The sequence below is a fragment of the Tinamus guttatus genome, unplaced genomic scaffold, assembly GCF_059628265.1.
Source record: "Tinamus guttatus ecotype Peru unplaced genomic scaffold, ASM5962826v1 Tinamus_guttatus_pri_ptg000116l, whole genome shotgun sequence".
Classification (NCBI taxonomy): domain Eukaryota; kingdom Metazoa; phylum Chordata; class Aves; order Tinamiformes; family Tinamidae; genus Tinamus; species Tinamus guttatus.
In genome coordinates this window covers 1,934,817-1,960,308 of record NW_028288650.1, presented here as the reverse complement: position 1 = coordinate 1,960,308, position 25,492 = coordinate 1,934,817, and the positions used below count along the sequence as shown (strand labels likewise).

General features: G+C 42.6%; 2 protein-coding genes across 2 annotated transcripts; one reads left to right on the top strand and one right to left on the bottom strand.

Annotated features, from left to right (window-relative positions):
* The first annotated feature begins 1,838 nt into the window (after nucleotides 1-1,838).
* CHGB (chromogranin B) lies at nucleotides 1,839-8,653 on the top strand. The gene is made up of 5 exons (XM_088521248.1): nucleotides 1,839-1,921; nucleotides 3,782-3,825; nucleotides 4,961-5,054; nucleotides 6,192-7,933; nucleotides 8,384-8,653. Exons 1-5 carry the CDS (start codon nucleotides 1,873-1,875, stop codon nucleotides 8,465-8,467), a joined length of 2,013 nt encoding a protein of 670 aa, XP_088377374.1. The 5' UTR covers nucleotides 1,839-1,872; the 3' UTR covers nucleotides 8,468-8,653.
* A 3,478-nt stretch (nucleotides 8,654-12,131) lies between these two features.
* TRMT6 (tRNA methyltransferase 6 non-catalytic subunit) lies at nucleotides 12,132-25,189 on the bottom strand. Its single transcript, XM_088521247.1, has 11 exons — nucleotides 25,085-25,189; nucleotides 23,750-23,877; nucleotides 23,259-23,368; nucleotides 20,290-20,381; nucleotides 20,122-20,205; nucleotides 18,984-19,108; nucleotides 17,405-17,769; nucleotides 17,103-17,188; nucleotides 13,833-13,935; nucleotides 13,667-13,753; nucleotides 12,132-12,637 (listed from the first exon to the last, which is right to left on the bottom strand). Exons 1-11 carry the CDS (start codon nucleotides 25,183-25,185, stop codon nucleotides 12,464-12,466), a joined length of 1,455 nt encoding a protein of 484 aa, XP_088377373.1. The 5' UTR covers nucleotides 25,186-25,189; the 3' UTR covers nucleotides 12,132-12,463.
* Nucleotides 25,190-25,492: the final 303 nt, after the last annotated feature.

Sequence of the window (25,492 nt, the reverse complement as noted above, 5' to 3'; positions counted from 1 at the left end):
CAGCGCAAAGGCAGCTGTAAATGTTGTTTTTGCTTAATGACGAATAACGCCCCGAGCAGCAGGGTTGAAGGCAGCGTTTTGGTTGCAGAACGCGGATGCCACCCGCTCAGGGCAGCGTGGGCCGGGTGCCTCTGCTTTAATATTCTTTAGGATCTAGGACAGGTCTTAGAGGCACCTTTTAAACCTCTTTTTAGTTTGTCCATATAAAACCCACCTGTTTCTGTGGGACAGAAGCTGGAGTAAGGAGGGAGAAGAGGGTTATGACCAGGCAAAATCCTCTTCTGCGGAAGAACAAGGGGAAAGATCATTCGGAAGAGAACGAACCGGAACTCTTGAGGATCTCCGGGTTTTGAAGGAGCAATTTATGGGGTTTTTGTTTTGTAGATTTTATTTGATTAAAAAAAAAAAAAAAAAGCTTTGAGACTAGAGACTAGTGGTTGGTTTTAGCATCTGTCTCAGCACTGCCTGGCACGTGGCCTGACCCAGCCCTGCTGTGTGAGGAGCCGCTTGGATACGGAGAGGAAACGCACGGCCACGCTCGGGAAATCGCCCGGCTCCTGCCTGGGACCGCGCGAATGGGCGCCTGACCCTGCTTGGCAATACACACACAGATATATGTATATATGTAATATGTATAGGCTGATGGCTAACGAAGCCAAGCAGCCGTGCAGCCCCACGCTCTGCGGTGTCGCCACGGGCGCTGCAGCGGAGCTCCCCGAAAGGATTTCCGCTCAGTAGATGAATAGATGAGTCCCTCGGTGATGGCTTTTCACATCTAACTGCTGTTTTTCTCCAAATCCATCCCCTTAGCACCTTCTGGATGAGAGAGATGAGTCTGTTCACACAACGGGCTGCAGGATTTTCATTCCGCAAAAACCGACTGGCATCCTAGAGTGACGATAATCCCAGCAGCACATGTCATTAGACAAGGACGAGCCCCACGTCCCCCAAGCAGCCTCTTCCTAATTTAGAAGGAGCTCAGAAACAGGCATGAAAACGCACTCGCCATCCTTGCAAGTCTAGCTTCCAGCACGAGCCGAGTGTGTGTTTTCCAAAGCGTTTGTGTTTGAGGGAATCCAGCACGATAAAATACTGTGTGTCCCTAACGTGGCAGCTTGTCACAACACGACGAGGAGCATCTCTCGCTGCAGCACAAGCTCTGGCGCTGGAGTCTGGGCACAGGACTCCCTGTTTCTCACAGGGGGCTGGATCCCAGGTAAGGGAGCATTTTGGGGAAATCTCACGGGACACACGTATGCGAACCCACGTGCACAGAGGGAGAATGGAGCGATACATATATAGCCCAGGTATCTCTATTGAGCACCTTGTATCGCTTCCCGTTGACTGTCACCCCAAAGCTGGGCAGAGCCACACGAGTGCCGGAGTGAAGCCGCTTGGCCGCGTAACTGTTGCCGCGCCCGAGGAAACGGCGAACACTCCAACGGGTGATCTGAGAGGCAGCGCAGGGGCCTCGCGGGGCTCTGCCCGGCCGTCGCCGCTGCTCCCCGCGCCGCAGCCGCGGGGCGAAGGGGCAACGATGCCGCAGCGCGGGGCTGCGGAGCGGGGGGCGGATTTGGAAGCGGCTGAAGGGGCCGCGGGGGCGAAGGGGAGCGCGGCCGAACGCGCTCCGCGCTGCGGGCGGGAGGCGGCGGCTCCGCCCGGCCGCGCGGGGGGGAGAGGCGGGGACGGGGCCGGGCCGGGGCCGCCGGGGCGGCCGCGCCCCCGCCTCCCCCGGGGGCTCGCGGTGACGCAGCTCCCGGCGGGGCCCCCGCGCGTCTCCGCCCGCCCCCGCGGCCGCTTTAAGGAGCGGCGAGCGGCGGCGGGGCGAGCGCAGCGGAGCCGGCGCAGCGGAGCCGGCGCCGAGCGGCAGCGATGGCGCCGCTGGCGCCCCTCGTCCTCCTGGCGGCCGCCGCCCTCTCAGGTGAGCGCGGGGCGCGCGCGCGGTGGCGGCCGTTAGGACCGTTAGGGCCGTTGGGGGCGCGCGCGCCGCGCCCTGCGTTGAGGGGCGCGCTGAGGGGGAGGCGGGCGGCCCTGGGGGCTCCCGGCCGTGACGCCACGGGCCAGGGTGTGACGTCACGCTTGTGCGTTCTACGTCACCGCGGCGGGCTGCAGTGACGCGTGGGGACCGTGGGCGCCGTTAAATGGCGAGTGTGGGGGTGCCGGGCAGGCTGGAGGATTCCCCGGGAGCGAGGGGCGACGGTGGCAGCATGAACGGCCCCGCTCGAGGTGCTCCGGGAGCCCATCGCAGAAACGCAATAAAGCCGCAAAAAGCGTCTGCCCTCGAGTGCCTTTATCGTAATAAATAATGAAGTGGTGTGTGAGGGTAGAAGCTGGGGAGATCCCACCCTAGCGAGGCTCTTCGGAGCCCTTCTGTCTGTCCAAGGTCTGTTTGTACACGGTATCGGGTTTGATACCGTCAAGCTCTCACCCGTCAGCCAGAATCCCCTAAGCTACCGAACGGAGGATGCTGAGGGAGAGGAGTGGGTGATGGTGTGAACGCCCCAAGAGCTTTCTAGTGTCCTCCTCTAATCATCCTGCTAAAGTTCCCTTGATCTGTGCTGTGAAAGACTTCAGCTGGAAACGCTGAGCAGGGGTGGCAGCAGTACTGAGTCATCAGCGTTAATGGAGAAAAAATAAAATAAAAAAAGATATGTAGGGATTAAAATAGAAAGGACCCACCAGGAGATTTGATCAGTCTTGGAAATGCAAGCGAAAGCAGCGCAGGTTTGTCCGGCGTTATTTTCAGGCTGCAAGGCTGCATTTCTCGCCCCTTTTTTTCATATCCTTGTTAGTTCTTGGCATTTCTGCAGAAGCAGCTGAGGTGCTGGCCATGGCCCGGGCAGGCTTGGCCCTGGAGGGGGACATGGGGACACGTGCTCGTGGCTTTGCCCAGTGGCCCGGTCGGGAAGGATGCGGGTTTCCACGCGTGCACGTCCCGCTGGCAGCGCTCGCCATGCGGAGCGGGGCCGGCAGCTCCAACGGCGCCCACACGTTTTGAGGCTTGTTAGCTCCGCGTTTCCTCACCTCTCCCGTCCATCGCCCCCGGAGGACGCGCCGCAGCAGGATCCTTCTCCAGGACGAAGGTGCCTCTTTGCTCCTGGGCCTCTCCGGATGCCCTGCGGGCTGAGGCAGCGGCGCTGCGGGTGTCACCGTGGCCCTTGCGCAGGAGATGCGGCAGGCGCAGCCCCGGGGACGTGGGGAACATCTCCGTAGCGGGTAACACGCAGAAGGGGTTTATTGCTGATCGGCCATAGCACTATTTTGGCTATTTTGGGGGAATCCTCTCCGTGTCGCGTGAGGTGGGATCCTTGTGTATGTGCAGGGGGTATCCCCACTGCGTGGGGGCTCAGCGGGCCCGAGCAGAGGGCAGTGGGAACATGATGGGTTATTTCTGTGCCGTGGCCACTACTATAGAGTCAGCGCCAAAGGGGCTCCTTCCCTCCATTTTATTTTATTTTTTGCCACCACCTCCTTTAGCACCAAAGATGGGTGACTACGTGAAGACCCAACGTGCCATAAAGCGCTGTTCTTGCGTGCTGCTCCACGCTATTTGATGCTAAAATGTCCGTCTGCCTCTTCTCATGTTGGCCACCGCTTTGTGCTGCTTGTCCTTCCTGAAGAAGAAAGGCAGTAACACAAATGTGTCCTCTTTGGCTGTCCTGCTAGCCCAAATTTGGAACAGACAGCCCCACTGGGCCAGTCTGATTGAGATCTCCTGTCAGTGATGACTGTGCTGGTTGCCACGATTCGTATCTGTAACAATTTATATTTTTTCTTGTAGGTGTCAGTGCAGTTCCAGCAGATAAAGACCACATTGAAGAAATGGTGAGTAGCTCTATGTCAAAGCAGAGTTCAGCAAATAAGTCGCACATTCTCCACTATTCTGGCTCCAGATTTGTTTTTAAACCCATGGGAAAATGTGATTTTTTTCCCCCCGAAGGTAAAATTTAAGAGACCATCTCTGACATGGAACTTGGTGTCCCTTTAGTGAGCAGAAGACAGCTACGTGTCCAGCTTCTTGAGCTAGTTCATTACTCCATAAATTGCATCTCTTGCAGCTGCCTGCAAAATGGTCTGGACTACACTCGGCAGTGCGTGTAGGCAGATTATAAAAGTGAGATGGCAAATTGGAAGGAAGGTGAAATCATGGGAAATACCCGTGGTGAGTAACTATGTGGAGAACTAAGGCAACCCTCAGATCTTCCTTTGGAAGGAGGAACTTGGCCTGAGGAAATAAACACTGCTGGGTGCTCCCGGTCGGACATCAGGGCCTCTCCTCACAGCCCCTCTCACATCTGAGATTCACATTGCATCAGTTCGTGCAGAAAAGTTGCCTTAGTGGGAAGCTATGGCTAGGGGTGGCCGTGGTGCCTGTCTGCATCCATTTATTGCTTCTCCTTGGGGGAGACTGTCCAGCTGAGTGTTAAGTATCAGGAGAGGCAGGGCTTGGAGCACAGACAGGGCACTTGGAGTCAAAGCTTTAAATCCTTTGTGAAGCATTTGTGTCTTGAGGGCTACAAAGGTTTTCTTGATTATTGGCAATCTGAGTATTACCTCTGGGAAGGCCTTGTTGGGGCAGGTCCTGAAGGGTGATGCCCACCTATGAAACTCCTGTTGATTATTTTTTGAATAATGAATGCTTAATTGTCTTTGTGCTGAATAGGACGTTTAATATTTAAAAAAAAAAAAAAAAAAAGGAAGCCTTTTACCATGCAAACAAAAGAGGGGGAAGAAGAAAAAAGAGGTAGCGATTCTCCTCGTCTTACTGATGTGCAAGTGAGGAGCAGAGTGATGGATCTGCCTAAAAATGCAGAGCTAGGGATTACTCAAAACTAGTAGATATTATCCTAAAATATAACCCTAAACTGGTCTCCATTACAAATGTCTTTGCATCAGTGGCAAAAGAAGGATTTCTGTTTGTCACTATGGCATTTTTTGTTTTTTTTTTTGTTTCTTCTAGGTAACACAGTGTATAGTAGAAGTTCTCTCCAATGCTTTGTCGAAGTCAAATGCACCACCAATTAATCCTGAGTGCAAAGAAATCCTCAGGAAGAGTAAGTACTACATTATTTGAACTTGGGAAAGGTCTTTGGTAGATACCACTGTTACTTTTATAAACAAATATTCTTATTTTGTGGGATAGAAGCAGTCATCATTTTAATTTCATATATAAGAAAAGTATTTTGGAAGGTAAGTATTTTATGTTGATATTAATGATGACAAAGCACGTCTGACAAGACATTGTCTCGTCTTTTACAAGCTTATCCTCTCGATTTAAGAGTCAAAGAACTTCAAACTTCTTCACGTTGTTGCTAAGTGCAAACAACATGAATAGTATTTTATTTTCCCTCTTCCTAATCCTAGAACTCTGATCTTGCAGTGGGTCATTAAATGATTCATTTTTATTTATATTCACACAAAATAAGAACTTCAGTATTAGACCTTGTTGTTGGTAACTTTGGGAAATAAATTTGCAAATGGATTCTGCCATGTGTGAACGGTTATTTCAGCCCATGTGAATCTGGTCAGATTCACATCTAATTTCAGTGTGAGAATTCTTGCTGCCATCTGGTTTTTGTCTTGCCCAAAGAGAAAATGGCCTTTTCTGGTAACTTTTTGCTAGCACTTGCGTGGCTCTCTATACTTAAACCATCTTCAGGGTCTGAGGAAAGTGGATAATTTCTTCAAATAGCCCAGGAGATAACAAATGTGTCTGGGTTTGGAGCAGATGCTGAGTCCATCCCAGAGCACTGGAAGTGGCTTTGAGTAACTTCTTCCTCTTGTATCAGCCAGCTCCTGTGCCTGGTGGCAACTGAACCAGGGAGGGAGCCTCTCAGTTAGGCTGTAACTCTTAAAATGTGATTAAAAGCCTAGTTACACCACCCCCTCTTTGAGAGGGCACTTTGAGAAACCTGAAATAAACGGTTGGCTTTCTCCTGTGAAAAACAGGAGCTATTAAAAATGCATACAAAAGCCAAAGAGGAAATATTTCTGGAAATTTCACTGAAACTTTTAAAATACCAACTGAAAATTAACCCTTTTCCAGACAAACATTCAAAATGGAAGGCAGTGGCAAGCTTTAAAAGTAGAATTAAAAAATTAGTTCTTCCATATCTTTTTGTTATTTTGGAAAGCCAGTTTGTGTCAGCGTGGAGTTAGATTGCTTCATTAAGCTACTTTTGTTATTGTAGGTGGCAAAAGTGACAGAGCTAAAAACGAGGACAAACAGCTTGAAATGAGGCATTTGAAAGACTCAGCAGAGAATGAAGAACATGGCACTGGGAGTGTGCAGGAAGAGCGAAGTCAGGCTGAAATGGAATCGAAAATGCGTGTGAAAGGAAGTGATGAAAAGAAACTTGGCTGGGAGGAAGATCACAGTGAGGAAGAGGAGGATGGCCATGACATCTCTGTTCATGAGGCTCGTGAAGAGCAGCTCCAAACGGCAGAAGTGGAGCACCATGAGGAGACCGGAGAAGACCAGAACAGTTACTACAGGGAAGAGGAGAGCAAAGAGAGCAGGCACCGCGATGAAGAGGCAGAGCGGGCCGCTCCCAGCAAGCAGTCCGCAAGCGCAGAGGAATTCCTTGGCGGGAATGATCAACACTCCATGGGCTGGGCACGCGCAGAGGAGAGAACGCAGCGTCCTGGCAAGAGGGTTCATGAGGGCGAGGAGGGGGAGGCAGCAGGAAGTGAAAAATCCCACCACGAGTCTAAGGAACGTGATTCCTCCCATCAGCACGAGCAGGAAGAATCTGCTGAGAGTGAGGAAGCAGCGGAGGAAAAGCAGGGCTACGCTGCAGAGCGGTACTACAGGAAGCACAGGATGGGCGACTCCGAGGAGATGAGGGCCCGCAGCGGTGAGAGAGGGAAACTGGCTGAGGAATCGAACGCGGAGCACGGCCGTCCCTGGGACAGGAGGAACCACCACCAGCAACAGCACCGTGAAGAGGCTGAGTGGCATCGTGAGGAGAAGGGAGGCCATCGGGGGAGACATGGGTCTGAGGAGGTGGAGGAGAAGAGCTACACGGATCAGGGGGGTGAGGAGCACGGGGAGAGGCGGCAGCAGAGTGAGGAGAGCAGCGAGGAGGAAAGCAAGAGGCAGCGGCAAAGCGAAGAAAGCCATGAAAAATGGCAAGAGGAGAGGAGACACCATGACGCCTCCCGTGAGGGAGGGAGGCACCGTCCCGAGGGAAGGACATATGGAGAAGGTGAGGAAGACCTGGGCAGGGATCACGGCGCAGGCAGCAAGGAGGAGAAGCAGCAGCGTGGGGCAGAAAGACGTCGCTTGCAGGACAGTGAAGAGATGAAGCTGAGCGTTGCAGAGCGCCATGGGCAGGTCAGGAGACACTACAGCACCGAGGACAGGGCCAGCGCAGAGCGGCAGCGCTACCCTGCCAACAGGGAGGACGCAGAAAAGCAGCAGCAGAGCAGTGATCAGACAGAGAATGAAGAGAACACGGAGGAAGGAAGGTACACAGAGAGGGAGCAGTACAAAAGCCCTTTCCCCGCAGAGAGCGGGAGGAGCAGCGCGGCGCTGCACAGCCCCCTGCACTCGCTGCTGCGCTGGAAAAGCCACCGCGCCGAGAGAAGGGACAGCGTGGGAGAGCAGCTCCTGGGGAGCAAGGAGGAGGCCAGGCCCGCCCTGGGCGACAAGAATCTCCTCCCCGAATATGACTATGACTGGTGGGAGAAGAAGCAAATTCTGAACGCTCTGAAGCACGGACGCACCGAGAAGAGGAATCTTGGTAAAATCAACAGGTTTGATGTGAAAAGGCAGTACAACAGGATGGATCAGCTCGCACAACTCCTGAATTACAGGAAGAAGTCAGCTGAATTTCCAGAGTTGTATGATTCTGGAGAAGACCTAAAGAAACGTCACATAATCAGAAATGACAGGGGAAATCTGAGTGAGAGGCCTCTGACCGAGGAAGAGGTATGTGCTGGTGTGTCTTTGAAAAACTAAAGAAAACTGGTGTTGATTACATGATGTTCATGCCCATTTCTAAGGTCCATTTCCAAGAATCCCGATTTAAAAACAAAATCTTAGTTTAAGTCACCTTATAAGCAAAACCTTCAGTGATTTAAAAATTCTCCTTTCCCCGAATGAACCCAGGGGAGCTATTTCAGGGACCAGTTTGAAAAGTAAAGGCTATGTGTGCCTTGCTGTCTGCTGCAAGGCAGGAAGAGAAGGGAGATATTCTTCCTCTTTGAGCCTTGCCTCTACCTCAAGGGTCTAGTGGACTATTAGAACAAAAATACTCATTGCAGGAGAATACAAGTACCAACTGCTTGTTTCAATCATACAGCTGGAAAAGAAGTTGCAGGTTTAGAAGTAATATTGAGCAGTCCATTGAGTTGGCATCCTGCTCTTTTCTTTTCCCAGGAAAAAGAACTGGAAAATCTGGCTGCTATGGACTTGGAACTGCAGAAGATAGCTGAGAAGTTGAACGACAACAGGAGAGGATGATCTGTTCCGGCAGCTCCAAGCTAGGTGTAGCAGTACTCGCAATATCTGTATCATGTGGTAAATTCACTGCCACTGGATTGTTGTTTGCCCTAAAGACAGGAAATACTACTGTCCACTATAGTGTAGTGATTTATACAGCTGAAAATGTCTTTAATTTGCTATTATGCTATTGAGATCTGAATAGCATGAATTTTAGTATTATAACTTCCATGCAAGGCAGATATTTTTAATATGCTTGTGAAAACAATTGTGTTTGTGGTCTTCTAAAATATATTTGTCTGAGTTTGGGGGAAAAAAATAAAATAAAAACATTTATCTTGGATCAAATGTTCTCCTTCTTCATTGGATTACAGGTATTTTGAAATAATCCATATGAGATCAACATTTCGTACGTAATCTATTGAAATGTGGTTCACAATGTTGCTTTTACAAGGTTAACAAGAAGCTGTCTATGCTTTTTGTTTGCCAGTAGGCACAAGAGTGTAAGAGGTGAGAATCCAGATATTTTGCTTTAGTAGCCTAGAAATAAGTAAGTGAATTACTTAGAATAAGTACTCAGAATAAGTAAGTACTTTGTTCTGGAAGAGCAAAGAGATTGCATCACCAGATGGAGGTTGGTTTATTTGGAAAATACGCAATGCTTCAGAATTAATGCATTATGCAGTCAAGTGGTTCTGCTGCTTGGTGCCACTCAAATTGGTGCCATTAATTTAATCAGCTGCGTGTGAACAGCTGCTTTGCTAACACTTCTTTCAGCTTATTTGATGAAGCAGGTAGTGATGGCAGGTGAGAGCCTGGGTGCTGTGTCACCTGGCAAGGGTGACCTGGGCTGGGCTCTGTGCAGAAGGGGGCTGTGGGGGCAGCACCTGGGGGATCTTATGGCACTGCACAGCAGAAAGGAATTGCCCTGTAATTATTTTCAATTACTCCAAATACCTAGGGCTCAATTTAAGTTAACTTATCCAGTTTTAATCTGCTGTGACAATGTCTTCAGTTCCTCTATAAACACCCTCAGGAGAGCAGTGGTCTACAGGGAATTGAACTGAGTCACAGTAGCATTAAATATGTAGCATCTGTAGTCCCAGCGTAACCCATTTAATCCACCTGGTCATTAAAACACAAACACACTATTTGAGTAACTGCAGAGCAAGAAAATACTTAGTGAGATGCTGGTTCTTGAAGAGTCAGACCCCAGGGCATGTGGCTGCATTCGAGGATTTCATCTTAAGATGGATGAAGACCCAAATCTTGGTTCTCAGAAGCTGACAGATGTTGACCAGTAGGACCAGGATTGCACCAGACTTTTCCAGCACAAGTAAGGAAGGAAAGAATGTGGTCTGGCTAGAAAATACCTTGTTTTCTACCTGTAAAGTCCAAAGTGTATAATACTGTAACTGGTATGACTGAGCGTTAACTATTGCAGCAGGATGGGATTTTAAAAAAATTATTTTATTTCTTCAGATGGTATACTGAAGAAAGCATGTCTGAGAGAACCATCTAGAAATCAAGAGTTTTAGTTGTAGCACAGAAACTAAACCCCCCCCTTTTCTAAAAGAGCTTTAGAATGTAATTGTAGCAATCAATATTAAAGAAGCACAGCTTTGGCAGATACACTCTCCTGAGTCAATAGTATTTCGCTTAATATGCTTTGAAGGGATGTATTAAAAACCCCTCGCCAGCTGCATCATTGACTTACAGCACCTATTGAGCTGCAATTTTTACCTCGTAAGCTCTGAAGCAACTGTGCCATTATTTTTTAGAGGGGAAAAAAAATAATTTCTTTGCAGTCAGTACTGGTACAGTTGAAGTCTGGGCTGAAATTTTGGGATAATTATCAAAATAGAACCATATTCTGCTAAGTTAATGGGGTGCCAAGAGCTTTCTTAGTTTTTAATCCATTCCCTTCTCTGTTCTGCTTTTGTTCTCTGCTCTCCTCCTCCCCTCAATTTATTACTTGTAGAAGTGTTAAATTTCCTAGAGTTTCAGACAATCCTACATTGCATGTTCTTTCCTTCTCAGTTAGAGTTATCTATAAAATGTTTATCTGTAAAATTATAGTCATGTTGATATCTTTTATCAATTGCCTGCTACTTGGTTGCTTATCATTTTTCTTTTAGAAGCGTTATGCCACGTTTTAAAAATAAGGGACAAGATTCAATACTGGAAAATTATGAGTGTTAATTTCATTTAAGACAGCCACTTTGGTTTACAATAACTTTTTAAGCGTTCCAATACCTGCTCTTTTCTGAGGCTGCATTTTTTATTATACAAACAAAACATGCAGTGGATTTTTTTTTTGTAACCAACCATGCCAAGAAGTAGGATGGCAAGCATAGGGTTGTTGCTTACCCTAATTCTGTGCAAGTTTTAATACCTTTATGATGCTGTAAATATGACATCCAATGCCTACCAGCTCAGTGATGTGGCAGAGAAGGACGTGTGTTTGCTTTGCAGGTTAAGTCATACTGAAAAAGGAGTTACCTTCTGCCTCGGGTTGTGCTCCTGCCTCACAGAGGTTTCTTAATCTCCTTGCCTTTCACTGCCTTTCTGCATCACTCTACCTAGGTTGCCTCAGAGTTCCTCCACATACTGGGTTTTGGCTGTTCTGGAAGTCCTGGGTTCAATAGGCACATGCAGAAATAAAGAAGTTGGGAAATACTGCAGTTAAAATACAAAAAAAGCCACACATGAGTTTATATTCCTTAAGTGTAATGTGTGACAAAACATATTTGTTTACTGATTGTGGCAAACCTATTTTATGCACATGACTAGCAAAAAAACAGAAGAGGTTGTTAAAACTATAACCTCTCCACATCTGTTTTTCACATAATAATAGAAGAAAAGCTCTTAAAGAAAATAGAGAAACAATTAAAAGGTTACAAAAAATAGAAAAGAGGATTAAAAGTATACAAAAACTGCCTATACCTGTTTGAGAAGTCTATGTAACTGCTTTTTTACACAAAGTGTAACCCCTGTTTTATGTTGTGTCCTACATGAGCATTATTCTTGCCACTCCACCCCATTTTACAGTTTTGCAAAACCTCATTACTTGATCCCAGGGGAGGTGTAAAGCTCCCACTACCTGCGCTCCCACGAGGACCCCAGCCAAGGGTATTTTCCTAAGGCTCTCGCTGGGCTGTTTTACTTCCCCCAAAAAGGAATAACTAAGGAGAGAAAAAAAATAGGGAAAATATCCTGCAGTTGAAGTGAAATGACAAGTGCAAAGTTTTTTTTTTTTTTTTTTTAAAAATAAAGTTTCACTTCATGAAAGATAAATCAGTAAAAATAAATATATATACACAGAGCAATTTTTCTTTTCTAATTTATCTTAAAAGCAAATTTCAGGAAAAAGACAATACCATAGAGACACTGTTTAAATATTTAGGATTTTAATTTACAAACATACTTTCTGTTTATATTTCAGGAAATATGGGACCAGGCTATAAAGTTCTGGTTTTAATATTATTCTTTTTCTTTCCTGTTGGAAAGAGAAATGCAGTATTTTTGCTGTTTATTCTAGTTCATTAAGGTAATTACTGAACATAGCAGGATTCTGTGCCAGAGCATGGAGCAGATCACTATACAGAGTATTTCACCTTGATGCTGGTCTGACAAGAAGCTAAGCGAGATGTTGATTCAGACTCAACCTTTTTAAGAGCTACTTCCTCATCTCTGCTTCTGGCAACAAATAAAATGACTGGTTTCACTGATGCTTCATCTCCTCCCCAGGTTACCTTCTTAGCATGATCATCAGGTCTTTTGAAGCCCGTGTTTTCAGTGTGGTGTTTGACAGAGATTTACTGACAGGGGTTTTTCTCCTCCTGATCATGTAGTTGGTAAAGGGAGGAAGACAATCCTCTCTACAGCACAAATCCTCACCCTCTGCTGACAGGTGCATGTCAGGTATTATTTCTATGCTGTCAAAAGCACAGAAAGTGCATTAGTTACTCTACTTCTGACTCCTGAGATTTGGAAAGCAAATCAGTTCTTCAAATGTTAACAGTGAAGGTCTTGAACTTTCCGTTTTTTAGATGATGGCTCTTCAGTTTTCAGTTCTTCTAAATTGCCCGAATCAGATTTGCTCTTATCGGAGACAACGGTAATACCGGAGAGAAGGTACCCTCCACCTCCGCTCATGGTCAGTTTGGGATGACTTCGATCTGGTAAGACCTTTTAAGACACACAAAAAACAAGTGGTCTCTAATGAGCCATTCTATTTGTGCACATCAAATTGTTTAATTAGGCAAAGCTTACAATATGAGATGTCTCTTATTTTTTCCCCAGCTCCTACAACTGACAAGTGTCTGCCAAACAGATGCCTGTGAACACAGGCTACAGTATCAGTGAGGACCTTGTGGCATTTTTCAGCAAAATTATGAGGTCAAGACCTATGGCACCCGAAGTCAGCAGCTAAAAGCCTCATTTGTTGCTCTCTTCAGAACTCGTGCAGTTTGTAAAACACCCCCATGTGATGTAACACGAGTTCCCAGTTACGACACTGCAACCTTCACTCATTAAGGTAAGACACAGCACTGGGGGCCACTTCTAGCTATGCTGGACCTCTCTGTAAATGTTTTCAGATCAGGCAGATTATTCTCCTGCTTCCTATCTGACTGGTACTCCCCATTTGTAAATATCCTCTCCCTAAGTTGGTCAAACTGACTTTTTTTCCACTGTAGAGTTCCCCTCTACCCCATCACATTTTCATTGTTTAGTTCCAAAGACCTGAATGATCTTCTAGTTGCAGAAAATACATGTGAAAACACTGTGGAATTCATCACCCTTTTTAGGCTAAAAAAATAGATATTAGGACATCCAATTTAGTTTTAAGTTATCACATCAATTGGGAATTAATAAAAAGTGTAATATTCTGCTGCATTTCTCTTCCACTCTATTAGATTGTATCTCACTTTAGGATAGCTGCTAAAACAGCACAATTATTAGATTTGCCAGTGTGCTGCCTTTTTACTTCATCAAGTGTTTTAATGAAATGTTTTGACAGAAGAAAATGGAGTTTTTCTATTCAAAGTGTTGCAGTGAAGCATTCAAACTCCTCTGTGTATTTTCATCTTGCTTTCAGATTTTTTTTTAATACAAATTTATATGTAGTTTCAATCAAGGCCCCCCCCCCCAAATGTTTTCAGTATTTCCCTCCCCAGCATTCATGCAGTTTTGATAGCCACTTACTGTAATCCTTACCTGGTAGCTTCGGAGCCAGGTTTCAGACAACTTTAGGTTAATAACACCACCTCTTTCCCTTAGCTTTGTGTAGCATTCTAATAATGGCTTAAAAAAAACAGAATGTTGTGTATCAAAATCATCTTAAATTTAAAATACAACAAGTAGAATAACATACTTTATTTACCTCTTTATACTGGCAATAGACAACAAAAGGCCTTGAAGGAGCAACAAATTCCAGTAAAGAAAGTAATAAAGGAGTGGGATGAAATTTGCTGGCTACAATTAACCTGTAAAAGAAATTCCATGCACATTAGTTTTCTGCTTCTGTAATCCATTCCCTAAGTAACATATCCTCCAACTTAGCACAGGGCATCCACTTCAGCATGAATGTTGCTACTTATCATGTTTTGATGGCTTTAGCAAACCCTGAAACATAAAAACAATTAATGATTTCCTACTTGCATAACTAAGGGGATAAAAAGCTTGTCCCCCAAAGAGCAGAACATCAATCACATTGCAGAAGCACTTGTTTCAACTCTTGTGAGCTACAGAATAATTCTTATGATTGTAATAACTTGCATCCTGCTTTTCCTACTCCCAAGACCACTGCCCAGATCTACTTTCCTGTTAATCTTTCCCTGGAATGTAGCCTTGGCCAGGGCTATCTAGGCTTAGGTAATCTTCAGGGTATACAGTTTTATATGAAGATACTTTATTTAAAGAGAAAACAACTCCGCAGTGGGCCTGACTAAAATGAAACTGCTCTTTAAAAGAAATTATGTCCTTGCCAATTCAAAGGCTTCTACTTTTTTTTTTTAATGTATTCTCTTTATAATAGTGCAATATAACTTGCACTTACAGATATTCAAGATTTGTTACAGATATCTGAAGTTTTAACCTCCTCTTCCAAAAAAAAAATCATGGCTAGACTGCATTTCAAGGAATGATTCAGATTCAGTTGGTCAGTAAGTCATATCTGTGCTGAAAGAACAGCTTATTTAAATTACTTTTCTAGTGGACAGACATTATGTGCCATCCATTAGCATTTGTCCTCCAGTGGAACATACACTGACAGACTTGCCTAACTAAGGGGAAGTAAAACACCTGATGCTTTTATAACATTGATGTTTTTGTTTTTTTTTAAAAAAAGAATAAATCTACAGGTATTTGCATTTTGGTTTTCTGCAGGACATGGCCTTGCAGGCTGGAGACACCCTTCAAATCCGAATTTCCATAAATGTGTGCTCTGGAGTTAACCAAGTGGACCTTACAGAGACAAGACTGCAAAGGGTATTGGAGCAGACCTGGATGGCTGCACTGCTGCTGCGCGGAGCCCTGCCAGACCACAGGAAGGTACTAAGAGATGAAGGAGAACCTGAGGAATCAAATGTTGTTCTCTCATATGGCAGCACATATTGCTGCCAGCAGGCAGCCTGGCCAGCCTGCAAATTCATGGAATGGGCGAGAGGGGAGAAGGTGCTGCAGAAAGGACAGGGAAGTCAGAGAGATGGTGCGCAGCCAAATTCTGAACACATGAGATACCTTAAAAACAAATTCCACCTTGATTATATCTGAAAATCCAATGCTCTTGTCTTTGCCTACTTTATTTTTATTTTTTTTTAATTAAAAAAATACCCAAATCCCTCAGGAATGCTTGCCTTTTCTCAAAGACCTACACTAGATTTTAACTCTCATGAACGAAACTGGAGAAACTTTCATGAATATAAACTGGAATAGCTTCAACACACTCTTTTATCATATAATAGGACAGAAAGTTAGAATAAGATTAAGTTTCTATTAAAAGTGTGTTTTCAACATTATGTATTAATTAATGTTGGTCTCCTAAACTTGGAGACATCTTTTCCAATGTTTTTTTTTTCCTCATTCTTCTGACAATAAACCTCGAACCTCTCTCCCTATCTCTGCAGTTAAATAACTTTTACTCATCCTTTTCCTTTCCTTCCTTATCCTTCTGCAGAACAAAGCTCTAACTTCCTTTACTGGAGTGTCAGCCAAGTCATCAGTGTGAAGCAAGCCTTTTTTCCATGCCAATTTTTCTGCCTTAGGTGACTTACCAGTACGTACCCTGTGGATCCTGATCTAAACAAATGGTGGGGAGCTATAAAGACAAATGACTAAAGAAGCTGGTTCCTGACCCAGCCATCTGGGCTCAGTTGCCTTCAGGCAGCTAGAAGCTTCTCTTTCCTTCCTAGCATGCTCAAGAGTTGCTAGAGCAAGAATTCTTTCTTTGAGTACATGATTTGTTGCAACTTTCTTTTATTATAAAGGATGAAAGAGGAAAAAGCATAGAAATGATTGCAAGCAAGTGAACAATACACAAAAGACTAAACGGACCTCCACCATCTTCAATATACTCAAAAACTGAATATACTGAATTTTATAATGGAGAAAGAATCCAGTAAAGTCAGGTATTCATTTTTGCTCTACCACACCACACACAAACACTAATTAATGAGTGCAGTAGATGGTGTTAAAAAAACAAAACACTATTCAGGCAACTACTATTCAGGCAGTTTAATAATCAGCAGCATTATTAATGCTGCTGCTGCTGCCAAACAGGTTTTAAATACTACTTATAAAACCTCTAACACATTTTACTGCTTCAGAGAACACAGAACAACCTGTTTCTGAATCATCACAGGAAAGACAAACTCTAGAAGTTTAACATGCTAGATGGCATATCCTAAAATCTGAAGGGGCATTAGCCACAACATTTGACAGTAAAAACAAAAGTTATATGCAAACTTTGAAGAATAACCAACACACGTGTATTAACATTTACCGAAGTTAAACATCTCCCTTTCTAAGGATCTAAACCAGGTGGAAATACCTATCTCCTCATAGTCTCTGCAAGAAAAGTGAGTAGGCAAAGCTAAATAAAACCAGCACTACCTCATGCACTCAAATCACTTCAGTGTTTGCTAAGAATTTCCTGAGAGATTCTTCCTCACTAACAGGTCTGTAAACTATCATCAGACTCAATTTCTAGGTATATACTTTATAGTTTTGGCATTAAATCCTTATGCAAAAACGGATCATTTGGATCAATTAATCCTCATTAAACATTTTTCCTGTATAGAAAAATGAATTTCTAAAACAAACAAACAGAAACCACATAGTTATGGTTTAGTTAAGCTCATGACGTCACATTCTATTTGCCAATTATAATAATATTTATTTGAAATAATTTTATCTTAAATTCTACCTGCTAATGCTTTTCATTTTTGAATAGGTTAGTTTTTTGATATTTTCTGATACTTAGTAAATTATGACTTAAAAAATCTCAAACCCTGTACATGACAAAAAAGAAGCTGCAGCCAGGTAAGGACAGAACAGGGAATGCACAGCGTGTCTGGCTTGGCTTTATTGTTTCAGTTATTTTCTGTAGATGCATATTCAAAAGGACCAATTTTTTGACCACAAATATACTCACCCATCAGCATTCTTCTCTCTCAACAAAGCAGCAGCTTCTATTAGTTTTTTCCTTCTCTCTTGTTGTTTTCTCTGCTTTTCCCGAACCTTTGAAAAATGAAGTTTAACTGGTAGTTACATATTTGGATCAATACTGAGTGGACCAAACCCTTGAGTTCTGCATCTCAGACAGCTCAATACAACACAACTTTCACATTTCCATTTTAAAACACATTATATTCAAACCTGCTCCATTCAGACAGCAGAATTTTAAGTGTATTGATACTGTGTAAGGTTTAGAATAGGCATACTAAACATTCTTACGTTTTCTTTATTTTCTTTTCCTTGGTTTTCTTTAAATCCTGTATCTTCAGCATTCGTGTCCATTGTTTCTGGCTCTTCTATTTGATTCCTCTCCATAGCTGTTTCTGCAGTGGATTCCTCTTCTGTTTCCTGTACAGAAGGCTGCTTCTCATCGATGGAGCCATTGCTTTCTTCTTCCACTAGTGCATTATCTTCTGGTTCTGAAGGCACACTCTCTGTGGAAAACGTTCCAGAGAGGAGACTCTCTACTTTGCTGAGAGGAAATTCATGAAGATTATCGAAAAAAGTTTTTGGAAATCCAAAACAACTGGTGGCAGCTCTAACAGGTCCCCCTCCTGGATACATCTGAATAATGGATCCATAGCCTAGGACAGCAAAATAAAAACACGTGAGATCCATAAACAAACCTGAACTCCTGGGCGCAATTAAACAGATTTAAGAACAGTAACTAAGATGCCCACTCTTAATCCATCGTTTTTCAAATTTAACAGGCTGTTGAGGTATGACTGAAGGTGGAAGTCTTTACTGGGGAAGGACAACAGTTACTGCAGTTCAGGCACACAAGGTAACCCAGAGACTATGCATGCATTAAACAGGTATTTAGTATTAGAATGGAACAAATAATCACTGACAAACTGTTAGAGAAGCCAATTCTGTTTAGTTAAAAATATTCAGATTTTCTACAACACTTGTTACTTAAAACTACGGAGTGCTTTTGATCAAAACTAAAAACTAATTTAAACAGATTTAACAGATGTGGATTTTTTTTTAACATCCCTATTATTCCTCTATTGGAAAAGATGTCATATGTTTAAACATATTTAAAAGATCTTTTCAATAGTCGTATTGAGATTGCATCTTATTTTGTCCAGATAAGAGATTAATCTTATCTCCTAAATTTGCTGGAATGGAAACATTTGTATTTTGACTGCCTTTGTGCTTCTCAGCCAACAGATAGTTAGTTCGTTTTTCCTTTGTACCTTCCCAGGCTTGTGGAATATATTCACCTCTAGTCACTCCTAGTGCCTCTTAACAATTTAAAAAGAAAATAGTTTCCTGAGTTTGAGAAATAAAAACAAGCCAAAATTCTACTGGAACATGCTCTAGAAAATGTCATATACTGTTTCTAAAATGTACACTATGCTGCTGTTAACTCTCTAATAATATAGATACGATGAGGACAATAGTTTCAACACTGATGTCTGTCTGGATCACAGTGTTACCACTCCTGTTTTCTGGCAATTCCGTTTTATACAAGTCCTTGGGAAGAATCTACATACAAGCTCCTTATAGTCAAATCTGAACACAGTGGTATTATGCTAGCACAAGACAGATACATAGATAGATCTACATACTTTATTTTTCACTATTAATAAAAATAAGTTGGGGATAATGCAACTGAAACACGCAAAATACACCTTTTCTATGGAAATACATCACTCGATGTTGGAGACAGTATTTTATAAACCACAAAATATTTTGAAATGCGTTTTAGAAGTATCACAGATGAATTTAGGGTCAAATAAAGCTTCAAAGAGACCCTCATTCTGCGCATTATTAAAGCCACCACGTTACGTACCTCCCATTCGCTCCATCACAGCTCCCAGCACGAGGCCCGCGCACGTCTCCATGACGATCGTTTTGTTGCCCGCACGGATGTTTCCTAACGTCAACATCTGAGCTAGGGTGTCGTATCGCAAATGGCTACAACACAAGAACATTCCAAGGAATGCCAAATGAATTTTCCTTAAGGGTAGAAATACTCTGCATGTAATGCTCAGGGAGCTGTCACTGAAGGTTGGGTTACAGGCAGTGCTAGTTCAGGATCACTGGTCTTGAGAGTTACCGTGCAGAAGTTTATACTTAATCATTTGGTAATAAAGAAGCAACAGAACCACAGCAAACATGAAGTGACGGGTATGATGTTTTATAGACAACAGCAGAAGTAGGAGATTAGTAAGTTTGATGGTAAATTGCACATCTTCTGCTGTGCCAGTCAAACCAAGTATGTTACAAATTTCTTTAATTTTGTTCTAAATTCTATGACATGTTAATTTTGTAAAGATTTTTTCCTAACCCAATAATGTATCCTTTATATTTGTCATGTGTTTTGCAGTACAGCACCAAAAACCTGCAATCAGGAATCAAAATCAAACTGACAGCTGACTGCTGTACACACACTGCAGAGGCTAAGTGATGGCTAAAGAGCTTAGAACCACTCTAAATAGATAAACAAAATCAAGCAAAGAAGAAAGGGGAAGGAGGAGAAACCACAAATATCACAACTAGCAGTTGTGATGTCAGTCCATCTTAAACAATCTATTTAGGTAAGTGAAAATCATACGCAGCTAGATCTCCTTTTCCTTCACTAATAACTTCATATTTTTCAATTCTGAATAATCTGATTTGATTTCTTTTCCTTCAAAGATAGTGTCTGTCTGTGTCTGGTCGCTTGTTTCGCTTTGTGAGGCAGAAAACAGATGCAATAACCCACTGACCCACAAAAGCTGAGAATCTTTTTTCCCCTTGTTTGCTGCAATAGCATATCAATTCATTTTTTGTATCACATTTATTTTTTATTAAGTTTACAGTACTTCCATTAATGGGAAAAAGCATATATGTGGTGAGTATTACATGCTCGGTATAATGTAGGTATTTTGAAATATACTATTAAAGCATATTTCCATTATAATTTGAAAGAAAAAATGAAAACGTACTTAATTTTTCCAGGCTCCCTTGCATAATACATTGTTGAAAGAATGCGAGTGGATGGTTTTACAATCGTAATAACTGCTTCATATCTGTAAGAAAAACATAGTAATATTTTTATTTCAAACTGAAGTTAGAGAACTAGTAAATGTTTTCTGTAATTGTAATTAACTTACTTCTTCTTCTTCTTCTTTATGTATTTATCCTGAGAAAATTCCGTTTTGTCTCGGAATGTTGTACTGTTCTCTATTAATTGTTGAACTATTTCCTTCAAAAAGAGAGTTTTTTATTACAGCCTGTATTTATTTCTTATTCAGGTACAGTATATTAAAAAACAAACACTGAATACTTTTTCTTCCACTAGAGAAGTGTATATAACATTAACAACTTTTGACAAAGTACATAAAAAAAGCGAGAGAACTGCCCTGGCTCTGCAAAGAAATTTAATTATACACTTTAAAAAAACCCTGTTAAATATATAGTGTCTCCATAAAAATAACGAACTGAACATGTTGATCCTTGAAATGGTATTTTGTGGGGAAGGAAGAGGTGTAGCTATTCTTTTAAAATGAGATGCTGATTCCTGTGTATAAGTTGGTATAAATGATAAATTGCTTAATGTGAAGGAAAGGACAATATCCTGTTTTCTCAGAATTAGATATTTTTAATTATTCTGTGTTGAAAATGAAGGCAGAGTTGCATTTATGGGTAGTTATTATGGAACAACTGATATATATATACTATATATTATGGGACAATTGACATATATAGTGTGTGTATATATATATATATATATGACATATAGATATGCTATTTGTATGACATATATACTCAGTCTAACATTTCCCAAAAAGTTATGGCCCTGCAAATAAACTACTAAGCCTTGTGTGAAGCTATGCAGGCAAAAATATTTGACAAAAATAAGGCAGGGAATGTAGTGTCATATGTATCATTTACTTTAATCCAACTTTCTATTTCTGTCTGGGTTTCAGCCTGACTTCAGGGTCTACCAAGACATCTTTTTCCATCTTTTTGTCCAGTCTGCTCCCGTTCTTCCTCTGTATTTAACTATTTACCAGACATCTTTCCCATCTAATTTTGTCTCAATTTATGCTAGTCTTCTACTACCTCCCTGCTTGATGACAGACTCCTCAGCATCTACTATTTCCTATAACACTCCTCATGACTCTTTCCTTCTCAAGCTCCCGTGTTTGCCCCAGAATTCTAGTTTTTGTCTCCTCATCATCTAGTTCTAATATACTCCCTTTGTTGGTCCAATTCTTCCTCCTCATACTCTTACATTACAGCTGGAAGGGCTGTTAAGACCCCAACACAAAAAGGGTTTCACTTCTCAGGTTTTATGACTATGTCTGCAATAAAAGAACAATGCAACCACTGCTGTTTTTTATTGCTCTGCTCAAAGTAGGTTTATGGCTAAAGACCGAAGTTCCTGTTAAACCTGTGTGAAAAGCAATAGAATAACCTGGCCTAACAGGAATTTGGGGAGGGGATGAGAAAATGAATATTTGTGAGGTGGACATTGCATTTCCTGTTATGTTTTAAGAACACAATACAACACGTAGTGAGGCAAGTATTTCTTAAAGTTGCTATTTTTCAGGACACTATTTCCTGAGGTCTTTCAAACACTTAAAATTTATTATTTACAGAGTGGAGCAGCCTTATCTTGTCTTTTTTGCCTTATAGTTGAGTACGGCACCTGGATTTTTGTCAGGAAAATCTACCTTGAAGAAACCTTGGGAATATTTCTTTAGTAGAGCCGCACCATTATGCAGTACCCTGGGAGCAGCACGGTACTGCTCCCAGTCCTCAGCCCAGCACTAACTACTCCATGGGACCCGGGAAGGTGATGTAAAATCAAACCACATTAAGGGCGAGGGGTTATTTTATTCAAAAAAACAAAAACAAAAACCCCCAGCAATCTCTAAATTGACAAAGCAATGTCACTCTCAGGATATTAACTCAAATCTTACCACACATTCATGGAAGAATAATGTCTATTGTTGCTAGTATTAACACAGTCTAAAATGAATTTACAGCTACAGTTCAGAAACCACCATTAACAAGGCAGGATATTTAATGACCTGTATTAACAATACAGTAGATGTATGACATTAGACATGCTGAGGACAAACAGAAGAGCCAGAGGGATCTTCCAACACAGATAATGAGAACAGAAAATGTCAAAGCTATCAGATGATTAGTACATTCTTCTCGAAGTGATAACAGCAGGAACAGCTCAACCATGGAAACAGGAAAGTGCTTCTGCTTGGACCCATCCATTATTAAGCAGGCAAAAAGCAGAACAGCTGCTCGCAATGGCAGCAGCAAAGAGCAGGATGCAAAGAGGAGATGAACTTGATGTAAGCATGAGCAATCTCTTTTATTACAGTGGGTAAACCAAAGATGAGAGAGAATTTTGTCTGATAGTAGGTGCAGAATGCCACTTACTGCAGGGGATTATTAACATTCAAGAAAGCCTCACTCTTAGCTAACAAAGGGTGGGGTAAAAAAAAAAAAAAAAACACCCTTTCTCTAACAATACAGAACTGGTGCCTTGAGAATATTCTTAAACTTTTGAGATGCAGATAAAATACATGCATCACAGTTTGGTAGGTACCATCCAGAGACAGACTGATAGCGCAAAACATATATAATGTTACTTGCTAACAATTTTGTGTTTGTACAAACACTTTCCTACAGCTTTGACTGTATAATTATTATAGGACTTTAGTATGCTTATAGTTTAGAAATTAGTAATAGTATGGAATATACTATGGAGTAATTGTTTTCAATCTTATAAACAAGCAAAAACAATTAAATTGATCGTGTAAACTATATTTTTGAACTTGTTTTATGTTCCTTTTTGTCTGACTTCAGATATAGTAAAAATTCATACTGTATTCCCTATTGTCCCTATTGACAAAGTTGCCAACCTTACATGAAGTTTTCTCTGAAAATAGGCTTTGCATTTTTATAAAAACAGATGTTTAGGAAAAACATGACTTGAGCAGAAGAACAAAGGAAAAGCACCAAAGTCTATACACCATTAAAAAGAACAGCCTGTTTCATAAACTAAAATATAACCATCAAGGTAGCACAGAAATGACCAAAACCTTAGTGTTACCTGTCCTTTAATACCCTTGTCCTTCAAAGCCTTTATGTCATCATGAGTCAGTTTTTGAGACCTTCCATCGTCAACTATGTTACGATTATCTGTACCTGCTTCTTTTGTTTCTAAAGAAAAAGGATATATATTTGTAAAATCTAGCTCTAAATATTTTTAAGCTGGAAAAATGTACGATTTTAGTTTTAAATAAAGTGGTCTTGCATAATATTGCCTGAGCAATCAGTTAAATATAATATGTAAAATAGACTTCAGTATTGACCCAGACTAAAATTCCAAATTTTCCCGATATTAAAAAATTCTCTTTGTCATTGGACTAGCGAAACAGCAGATCGAGACAAAACCATGCACTTTTATGAGAGAAAGAATATAAGTAATGAAAGTTAACAAATGATTAATAGAAAGCTTATTTTCCATCATCTTTGGTTGTATTAAAGAAAGAGATTAATTGGCATGAGTTTTTCCAAACATCAGCCAATCCTCCAAAATACCTGTGGCAGTCTCTTCCATCTCTTGCTTCAGCTGGAGGTTCCCACCACTAGTCACTTCAAATGTCGTTCCATAAATATGTCCAATGGCATTATCCAGATAAAACCACTGCTTTTCAAAAATAATTTTTCTGAAATAATGAAAAAAGTTAATGATGTTAAAACCATTACTTTCAGTATATCCAAAGACTAGGTGACAGGATTTTTAAGCACAACAGTAATTGAAAAATAAACTTTTTCAGTTCCAAAATTCTAAAATGGCAAATAAAACATAAGGATATATACAGTGCACGAATTGTACGATGCTATTGTTCACACAGAAAGTCAAAATGAAGTAAGGAATAAAATTAACCCAAAATGTATGAAACAGTCAGATAAATGCAGAAACATGGGTATGCACTTAAAGATCTGTGGACTTTACACAAATGCCAAAAAAAATGCCAAAGGAATATGGAAAAGAAAACAGCTGACTGAACAATGCGATCCTAGAAATATTCGATCTCCCTCAGGAAATCCCTTTAATTTTGATCACACTAATGAATTTTTACATTTTTCCTTCTCCACAGATACAAAAAAAACCAATAACAACAAAAAAGCACCTACAAAGCCTTGGCTTTCCAGGCTGAGCTATGCAGATTTCCTCACCGACCTGGGAAACGGGATTTCTGTCACAGGAAACAGGTAGCGCTATCTGTGTCGCACACACATTACAGTCAAAACTTATCAATTTAAGACCTTAGGCTTATTACAGTCATGGTTAGTTCTGAGGATAAGCAGGAAGGTTGAGTTTGGTGCTGTCTGCAACACTCAATTGACCAACGTTTGAAGTTCATATGTACATTTTAAACACTCCATGATTCACATCATCAAATGCGATCGCGTTATTTAAATAAAGAATGACAGAAAAGTTTCACCATTCAAGGCACTTAAATATTAACAGAACTGAAATGTTTTCCCATTCAACCCATGCACCTACCAAAATTAAATTAAATAAATTAACAGTCTTTTTCCCACTCCCCTACAGTCTATTCGTCCCTGGTCAAGGCAGATTTTTTTTTAAGACCAGCCAAAAACTGTAAGGAACTTGAAAATATTAAAAAGAAGCTTGAAAATATTAAGAAGAACCCTGAGCGCCCGCGCTCAGTGTCCTGGCAGACACCAAAGGAATGATCCGCCCGATCTCACGGGGCAGGGCGCAGCCTGCCAGCCCCCTCAGGGGGCGCCGCGCGCGACCGTTGGGCCTGCGCGAAACCGTTGGGGCCACGCGCGACCGTTGGGGCCGCCTCACGCGCGCGGGCGCCGGGGGGAGGCCGCGGAGGGGCGGGGGCGGCCGCTCACCTCCGCCGCAGCACGGGCACGGCCTTGAAGACGTCGCCGCGCTTGAGCACGGCGCAGTCGCCCTCGCGGATGCGCGGGCCGGGCCCCGCACCGCCCTCCATCGCCGCCGCCGGTCGCCCTCGTGCCGCGTCCGCCGCGGGGCCACACTGCGCAGGCGCGGCGGCCCTGCCGTTGGCCTTGGCGCCTGCGCAGTGCGGCGAGAGGCGGAGGCGGAGTAGGCGGTGCGAGGCTCACGTGAGGAGTGACCAATGGGAGCGGGCCAGCCTCGCTCTCGGCTCCAATGAGAGGCGAGGGAGCAGGGTCACCTCCTCGGGATTGGCGGCAGCACCGGAAGTGACGCCTGTGGGCGCCAAAACAGAACGTGAGGGCGCGGGAGAGCGTTACCGTTTCCCTGGCGGCGGCTCTACG

What these genes read in the sequence shown, in the direction of transcription:
- TRMT6 (XM_088521247.1), bottom strand. Translation starts at nt 25,185, where the DNA reads ATGGAGGGCGGTGCGGGGCCCGGCCCGCGCATCCGCGAGGGCGACTGC. An exon ending in ACAAGGGTATTAAAGGACAG is followed by an intron (nt 20,382 to 23,258) that starts GTAACACTAAGG and finishes CTCTTTTTGAAG; the next exon opens with GAAATAGTTCAACAATTAAT. An exon ending in TCTATTGCCAGTATAAAGAG is followed by an intron (nt 13,754 to 13,832) that starts GTAAATAAAGTA and finishes GTTTTTTTTAAG; the next exon opens with CCATTATTAGAATGCTACAC.
- CHGB (XM_088521248.1), top strand. Translation starts at nt 1,873, where the DNA reads ATGGCGCCGCTGGCGCCCCTCGTCCTCCTGGCGGCCGCCGCCCTCTCA. An exon ending in GGCGGCCGCCGCCCTCTCAG is followed by an intron (nt 1,922 to 3,781) that starts GTGAGCGCGGGG and finishes TTTTTCTTGTAG; the next exon opens with GTGTCAGTGCAGTTCCAGCA. An exon ending in GGCCTCTGACCGAGGAAGAG is followed by an intron (nt 7,934 to 8,383) that starts GTATGTGCTGGT and finishes TTCTTTTCCCAG; the next exon opens with GAAAAAGAACTGGAAAATCT.